This window comes from Chiloscyllium plagiosum, chromosome 1 (assembly GCF_004010195.1).
Source record: "Chiloscyllium plagiosum isolate BGI_BamShark_2017 chromosome 1, ASM401019v2, whole genome shotgun sequence".
Classification (NCBI taxonomy): domain Eukaryota; kingdom Metazoa; phylum Chordata; class Chondrichthyes; order Orectolobiformes; family Hemiscylliidae; genus Chiloscyllium; species Chiloscyllium plagiosum.
The window spans coordinates 29485206-29493583 of NC_057710.1; the positions used below are offsets into that span (position 1 = coordinate 29485206).

Genomic DNA, 8378 nt, shown 5'->3' on the forward strand with positions numbered 1-8378 from the left:
TCCTCTCTATCTAAACCTTTAACACTATGGCAGTCCCAGTCAATGTTTGGAAAGTTAAAATCCCCTACCATAACCACCCTATTATTCTTACAGATAGCTGAGATCTCCTTACAAGTTTGTTTCTCAATTTCCCTCTGACTATTGGGGGGTCTATAATACAATCCCAATAAAGTGATGATCCCTTTCTTATTTCTTGCGAACGCTTTTCTATCTTCCCCCTTCCTTTCTGAGCCACAGTGCCAGGCTCAGTGCCAGAGACCTGACAACTGTGGCTTACCCCTGGTAGGCCGTCCCCACCGGCAGTATCCAAAACGGTATACTTATTGCTGAGAGGAACGGCCACAGGGGATCCCTGCTCTGACCTTTCTTCCCCCTGACAGTAACCAAGCTGTCCTTACCCTGTGTCTGGGGAGTAACCACCTCTCTGTATATCCTCTCAATTTCCCCCTCAGCCTCCTGGATGATCCGTATCATCCAGCTCCAGCTCCAGTTCCCTAACTCAGTTTTTGAGGAGCTGGAGTTGGGTGCACTTCCTGCAGATGTAGTCAGCAGAGACATGTGAAGTGTCTCTCACCTGCCACATTCTGCAGGAGGAACATACAGCTGCCCTAATGTCCATAACTCGTTACTCTGATAGCCTGCACAGAACTAAACAAAGGAAGAGAAGGAAAAACAAAGAAACCTGAAAACTTACCTCGTTTCCAGACTCTTAGTAAGGTTAGTGGAGGTCGGTGGGAGGGACGCCCTATGGTGTAGGGTCTCGGGTTTATATCTCACCCACTTAAAAACCTTCCCAGAAGTCCTTTGCTCCTCCCTCGCACCTCTCGGCAAATGTCCCACGTGCCCTTTTTAGCTATCTTATTTACGTGCTCTGCTTACTTCTGGGATTTGTAAATAATTACCCCAAGATCCCTCTGTTCCTCTAAGCTACCCAGTGTCCTGCCATTCATTACATACTCCCCTTTCCTTGTTTCTTCTCCCAAAGTGCATCACATCGGGGTGATGCACTTATCAGGGTTATCAGAGTTTCTGCCACTCATCTGACCATCCCAGGAGGTTGGTCAATGAGGTTGGTCAACCAACCCAACGTAGGAATGGAATTCAGGAAAAGGGACTGTGAGGAACTTGCATCGCTTGACATAAGAAATGGGGAGGTATGGGAGTTGAGACAGGAAATTGCGGGGGCTCTGACACAAATGTTTAATTCCCCCTTGGCCACAGGGGAAGTGCCAGAGGACTGGAGGACAGCTGTTATGGTTGAACTTTTTAAAAGGGATGATAGGGATGAACCAGGAGTCTCATACCGTGGGAGGGAAACTGCTGGAGGAAATTCTGAAGGAGCGAATTAAAATCCACTTGGAAAAGCAAGGGTTAATTAGGAATAGTCAGCATGGCTTTATCAGAGGAAGGTCATGACTAACAAATTTGTTCGAATTTTTTTGGAAATACGATCAAGTGTGTGCATGAAGGATGTTCAGTTGATGTAGTTTATATGGATTTTAGCAAAGCTTTTGACAAGGTCCATCACAAGGCAACTTAGCAAGATGGTGTAGGGCATCCCTCCCACCCAACTCCTCTAATCTTACTAAACTGGCTTAGTAATGGATAGTGGTAGAAAACTATTCGAGAGACTGGAGGCTGGTGGCTAGTGGTGTAAAAAAGGGCACATTTGCTTTCATTAGTCGTGGCATAGAGTATAAGAGCAAGGAGGTAATGTTGGAGTTGTATAGACTGTTGGTCAGGCCACAATAGGACTACTGTGTGCAGTTCTGGTCACCTCACTATGGGAAAGATGTGATAGCACTAGAGGGGTCTCTTTCTATGGTATACTGGCCCACTTGCTGTGCTGTAATGGGTCTCTGCAGCACTGTCTGTTTATCTGCCATTTACTCTGATCCTTCATATCCTGAAATAACATATGGAAACCGGGTTTTGTGCTTGGTTTAACTGTGACCCTGTGTCTTTCCCTAGGTATATGATAATGAGGGAATGCTGGCACGCCATCCCATCACAAAGACCAACATTCAAACAGTTAGTCGAAGATCTCGACAGGGTCCTGACAGTGACATCAACTGAGGTCAGTCTTGGAATCACAAAATAAATCAGCAAAAGGAATTAGTGGTTAATTGAAACTAATTTAAAACAACTAATGGTACTTCAATATTTCAACATTGTTCAAGATGTATTTATTTATTTGATTCACCAATTTCTATGCTGGTCCCTTTAAATATATCAGACTATGATTACAATGTTTGGTGCTGAATGCTGTTGGAGCAACAAACAAATCTTTGCCCAGTTGGTAAATGGATCTGGGATTGGCATATACACAGCAGCACATCTCAGTTCCTTACTCAGCACATCCCTCCTGGCATTCTGATCCACCCAGCTCCCTCTTCTGTCAGCAGAAACAAACGAGAGGCATGAAATGCCCATCAGCCATGATTAAATGGCGGAGTGGACTTGATGGGCCAAATGGCCTTGCTTCCATTCTTATGGCTTACAGTCTTCTGGTCTGTCTAAGCTTTTATTTTCTTTCATCCTATGATCTGTATGTCCACGTTTACTATGATCTGTCTGTATTGCTCACAAACAAAGATTGTCACTGTGCTTCGGTACACATGACAATAAATAAATCAAATCAGCTGAGTCCAGTTACCCCAAGAAAGAACGGGCATCATGTCCAACTCCATTCTGGTCATCACACCCCAGCTGTACACCAGATAGACTCATTGAAACGTCAGTGCAGTGACTGTGCAGGAAACATGATAAAATCATTCGACAGATGAGTTCTCCTTAAAGCTACGTTGAACTTCAGATGACTAATGTTCCCTTTTAACTGGTGAACATCACTAGGCTCGTGACCTGCATTATTTTGGAAATCTTTATGTAAATAACAATATCCATAACTTAACGGTATCGATCAAAGTTTTGCTCCAGCAAAATATGTGGCAGATACGTCAACCTGTAAAAAGACAATGATAGTTTGACATCTGACAGGGAACATTGATTGTCACAGCCCTGTAGTCACAGCGGCAATCGGTTAAGCCCTCTCTTAATTCATAGCTAAAGTGTTCATACTCTTTTCCTCTTTTGAGCCACTGCGGGACTTGCCACAGAGTTCCAGTATTTTGTAGGTTTGTTTAAAATGTCAGCTCACAGCCTCACCTTCAATACACTAAGCACATTGTTTGATGTAATTTGCAGTAAAAGAATGCTTTAAATACTCACAAGGGCCACGCGACCTGGCTAACTTGATTTAGTACGCTGTTTAAACTCTTGTCAGGTAATAATTGAAAGTGATCGGCAGCACCAAACCTCCAGTGTGTGATTGTAAAAAGTTATCGCCAGGATTTATATAGCATCCCTCCTTCCCAATAACCTGTCCCAACCAGACAGTTAACCTTTGACCTGGGAAGCAGAGATGGGTTGCTGCTCTGAGTGCAGCTCTAAGTTGGTCAGGGTTTCAGTCTGATTTTGGTGCCTGGCAAGGACAGACTAGTGATCACATTCACTGTAAACAGCACTGAATGAATAGCAATGTGATAAATGATCAGATTTTGTATTGGTGATGTTGCTCGATAGATAAATATTTGAGCAGAAGCAAATTCAAAATAGTGCCTTGGAATCTTTGACATCATTTCCAAAAGGCACGCAGAGCCTCGATTTGATGTCTTCTCAAAAGGACAGCTCCTCCAATAGTACAGCAGTCCCTCCCAACTGCACTGTGCTGTCACTGCTTTTGCTTCTGGGTTTACAGTATTCTGACCCACTGAACCACTGCCAGCACCTCAACATAGGTGGGGAGACCAATGAGCAGTGTTCATTGTGATGTTTGATCTTTTCCTTTATATTTCAGGAGTACCTTGACCTGTCAGCACCTTTCGAGCAGTATTCGCCAGCATGCCAGGATACTCACAGTACATGTTCCTCTGGAGATGACTCTGTTTTTGCCCATGATGCTTTGCCTGACGAACCTTGTCTTCCCAAGCACCAGCAGTGCAATGGTGTCATCAAGACATGAGACTGATTTGGGACAAAAAGAAACAGGACTATAGGATGCTGAATCACGGACAATTCATACTGAAGGAAATACACTGAACCATCTGGGACTCCTGTCCCCACTTCCCATCATTTTTGAGCCTTACATCTTCAAATGCTGGATACATCTAAAACACAAAGTACTGCTCAGCATGAAGAAACCATTTTACTTTTGGAAAACAGAAATGAAATATTTTGCAAAAAAAAAACCCAGAGTTGATAAATCTTGACCTCTGGCATTATGACTGCTAATGGAACCATTCTGTGCCTAAGTTGAAAAGTGCGTGCTAAAGAAAGGAAAGTGAAACAAAAGACAATTATTTTTCTTTACAAAAGAGCATTTAAATACTTTTTATTTGAGTGAAGCTGCAGATTCCAGAAGAGTTGTAAATATATAAATATGAATATTGTATGATAATGTTTTTAAAAAGACAGTTGTATACATATGATTTGCTTGTTTAGAAAAATCACAAATTTCAACATGACTACAACTATGAGGAAGCAAATCCTAAAATCATTGCAGTCTAGGATACTCAGTATTAATCTGGAAATTATTAATGAAACACATTGTGTAGTGAGCAAGGGGTAAAATAGTTCAAAAACCTGATTAGCACATTGTATATTTGTAAAGTTGTTTATAGACTTTAACATATCATTTTGGTTAAGAGATTTAAGAGTATATAGCTTATTTACTAATTACTGTACACATCTATAGTTATCTAGGTTCTTAATTTTTGTTTTTACGTGTTTATAATTCTTAATTTATTACCCGTTTAAAATTGGTTAGACACAGAAGTAGATTATGGTTCATGAGGAAAAACCAATAGAATCAAATTTTCAGATGTCATGTAAAATGAGCATTATCAGTTTTTATTTTAGATTGCAATGATTTTTTTTTCTGTTAGTTAGAAATTTGATCCTAGAAATGTACTGACTTTTCATAACAAATGAAGGTTTGTCCTTTGTGGCTGATTTTTGATTAAGACAGAACAGAGCTGGAGTGTTGGCTGTGAAAGACAGCCGTGTGGTGTGGATTTGGTGCTTTCCTGGCAGCTGCCCTGACACTGTTGGCCCTGTGAAAGAAAGCTGGCATTGCCACCCAGGACAGTCACAAATTTGTGTGAGGTGCTCACCCTCAATGTCCATTTGAGCTGAAGCACGGCGATAGATTTTGGTCTGCTAGAGCTAGAACTGTGTCTGGAGAGAACATTTTCAAGACTTATCACAAGTAGGATCAGGACCTAGTGTCTGTTGTGGCTGGGGCAATATGAAATCACAAACCAAGCACAGCACGCAAAAGGAGTGCATTGCGCGACATTAAAACCGAATGATGTATATGTGATTTACATTTCTTTTCCCCACATCCCCCCAACCTGTCTTGGCCCCCATCGGGTAATGGTGCCAAAATATGATAAGTGACAGCACTGAATGTGCGAGTGTATGGAAGCGTTGTGCTGGCACTTTGCATTATTGTAACGAGAGGGTGCAATGATCGTGAATGTTCATAGCATGAGAAAACGAATTTCCAGTCAATCAATCTCTGATGTCAGTAGTATTTCGGTGACTTGTGAGTCACTCCCTTCTCTTTATGCAGATCGTGCCACAAGCACAACTTACGTGGTGCAATTTAAATACAACGTGCAATTTTGCAGAGAATTCATTTGAGGTAAACCTTTTTTTAAATAAAAAAGAAAAATTACTAGAACAGATGGCTAAATAGGTAACTGGCAGTCACCTGAATAATAGGCTGAGAAAACATCTAACCCAGAATAAAGTTCTCTTTGATTCGAAGTAAGATTCTGCAGATGGAAAAATATTGAAGATTTTGGTGGGAATTCTATTAAAATTAATTAAAATTCAATTTACCTCCTTTAACTTTTATTAGGACCGTGAAGCTCTTACTCTGTAGAACAACTAATTTACTAGATTGATCTTATCTGTTAACTCTTTGATACAAAGGTAGGAGTTCTATAGCTGTGTAATTTTTGTAAAATGAAAAGACACTTTGTTATTTTCTTACCAATCGCTGTTGTTGTACATTCCAGGTACCTAATGGATAAAAAAAACTTTTCCAATATTTGAAATTTGTGCATGATTTACAAAAAAGAACTTAGATATATATCTAATTTATTGAGTTTTTTTTTTACAAAATATATGTATTGTAGCTTTGACTGAACTTAACATTTGATATCCAGTTCCCATTATGTAGGTGTAATAGTATCAAGCATTACTGGCAATAGATGAGATCCCTGATTTGTTTTGTGGTTAATTTGAACCACTGCCTATAATTCATACATTCACACTCTTAGTAGACAGAGGTAAGCTCAAATAAAACTGTAAAATCTACGTTCAAACCTATTTGCCTGCCTGAAGCCTGTAAAAGGTCACAAGTGGTCATGTTGGAGTTTAAAAGAAACTAGCACTGAACAATATCTGTCTGCCTTTATGAAACTTTGTTATTAACATGGAACTGTTCCATTCCACAAAAATAAAAGGATATTGTTTTAAAATGCAAGAGTTTCCATTCCTCATTCTTCATGGCCTTATAATTGGTGTGATTTATAATGGGTTGGAGTTTCCTGCCAAGGTAATATTGCTGACGAGTGTTATAAATTAAGCCATTGTAACTTCCAATTCTCCAGTGACAAAATGTATGCTGGAATTTACTGTGAAAAGGGTAGAACACACCACGATGAGGATAGCAGTGAAACAGAATCAGAACAGAGGAAAGAGGAAAACTCAGTTTCTCTCTTTGTCTACACAAAAGCCCAGAATACAGATAATTTAGAAGAGAGCATTGTTTATTGGAAAATATTTCTCCACTGGCTAGCTGTTTGCAACCACCAGTGCTAAAATAGATGACCTTACAGGTAGAAACAAGTTAAAGTCAATTCAATTGGACTAATGGACTGAGTCTTGTGAACGTGGGCTTGGAGTCGAGCACATGTAGCAGCTGGGAAAGCCTGAATGTGTAGAGCTCCCCACTGTTATCCCTTCATCAGGTGTGGCCACCCACTCAAGGCAGGCTATCAATCCAAGTCTTTCACTGATCTGTCACACTGTCCTGAGTTGGAAAACAAGCACAGAGATGGACAGTTAGGAGGCTGTCTTGTTTAAAGTTGCTCCACTGGAAATATTGAATTCGAAGCCTCAACGCCCAATGGGGCATTCTGATCCAAAGTATCTTGACTGTTTTCATAGTCCCTTCTTAACTTTGACCTAATTGCCCATACAGAAAATTCCAAGCCCAGAAATTCATTTTGGGAACATTACTCAGCCTTCAAAGTTGCATAAAACTAAATGCTAATGATACAGAAAGAAAAGTTACGCTCAGTCTTTTTTATTCAGTCACAAAATGTGAACTTTGCTGAATGGGCCAGCATTTATTGCCTGACCTAGTTGCCCTTGAGAAGTGGTGGTGAGCTGCCTTCCTGAACTGCTGCTGTCTATTTACTGTAGATAGATGCCCAATGCTATTAGGATGGAAGGTCGAGGATTGTGACCCAGCAACAGTGAAGGAACAGCAATATATTTCCAGGTCAGGATGGTGAGTGGCTCAGAGGGGAACTAGCAGGTGATGGTGTTCCCATGTATCTGTTGCCTTCGTCTTTCTAGATGGTAATGGTTGTGCGTTTGGAATGTACTGTTTCAGAAGCCTTTGGTGAGTTGTTACAGTGTAGTTAGTACACTGTAAACACTGTTGCTACTGTGCATCAGCAGTAGAGCAGATGAATGTTGGTTGATGGAGTGCCGGTCAAGTGGACTGCTTTGTCCTGGATGGTGTCAAAGTTCTTGAGTGTTATTGGAGGTGCACTCATCCAGGCAAGTAGAGAATATTCCATCACATTCTTGTAGGTGGTGGACAGGCTTTGGGGAGCCACAAAGTAGGTCATGTTGCAGTCTCTGCCCTTCTGTTGTAGCTCAGTATTTATATGATAGCTGAGGTCAATTTCTGGACAATGGTAACCAACAAAATATTGATTGTTGAGGCTTTAGTAATGGTAATGCCACTGAATGTCAGGGGTGATGGTTAGATTCTCTCTTGTTGGGTTGGTCATTGCCTGGCAGTTGAGTGGAGCTAATGGTACTTGCCAATTGCCAGTGCAAACCTGGATATTGTCAAGTGGTTGCATTTTGATATAACTTGAGTATCTGAGGAGTCGCGAATGGTGCTGAACATTGTGCAGCCACTTGTGAACATCCACCTTATAATGTAGGGAAGGCCTTTGCTAAAGCAGCTGATGATGGTTGGGCCTAGGACACTACTCTGAGGTACTCTAGGGCTTTTGTGGTGTACTGGTGGTGTCCTGCTGCGCAGCCATGAAGCCTAGCTTCACGTC

General features: G+C 41.1%; 1 protein-coding gene across 8 annotated transcripts in view; it reads left to right on the forward strand.

Annotated features, from left to right (window-relative positions):
- The window catches only part of LOC122560229 (fibroblast growth factor receptor 3-like), a 177392-nt gene extending 170839 nt beyond the window's left edge, over positions 1 to 6553 (forward strand). For all 8 annotated transcript variants that reach the window (XM_043710819.1, XM_043710906.1, XM_043710729.1 and 5 more), the window contains 2 exons: positions 1972 to 2077; positions 3857 to 6553. In XM_043710819.1, the coding sequence (XP_043566754.1) occupies positions 1972 to 2077; positions 3857 to 4021 (271 nt within the window). In that variant the 3' untranslated portion in view covers positions 4022 to 6553. The remainder of the gene's footprint in view (positions 1 to 1971; positions 2078 to 3856) is intronic.
- The last annotated feature ends 1825 nt before the right edge of the window (positions 6554 to 8378 follow it).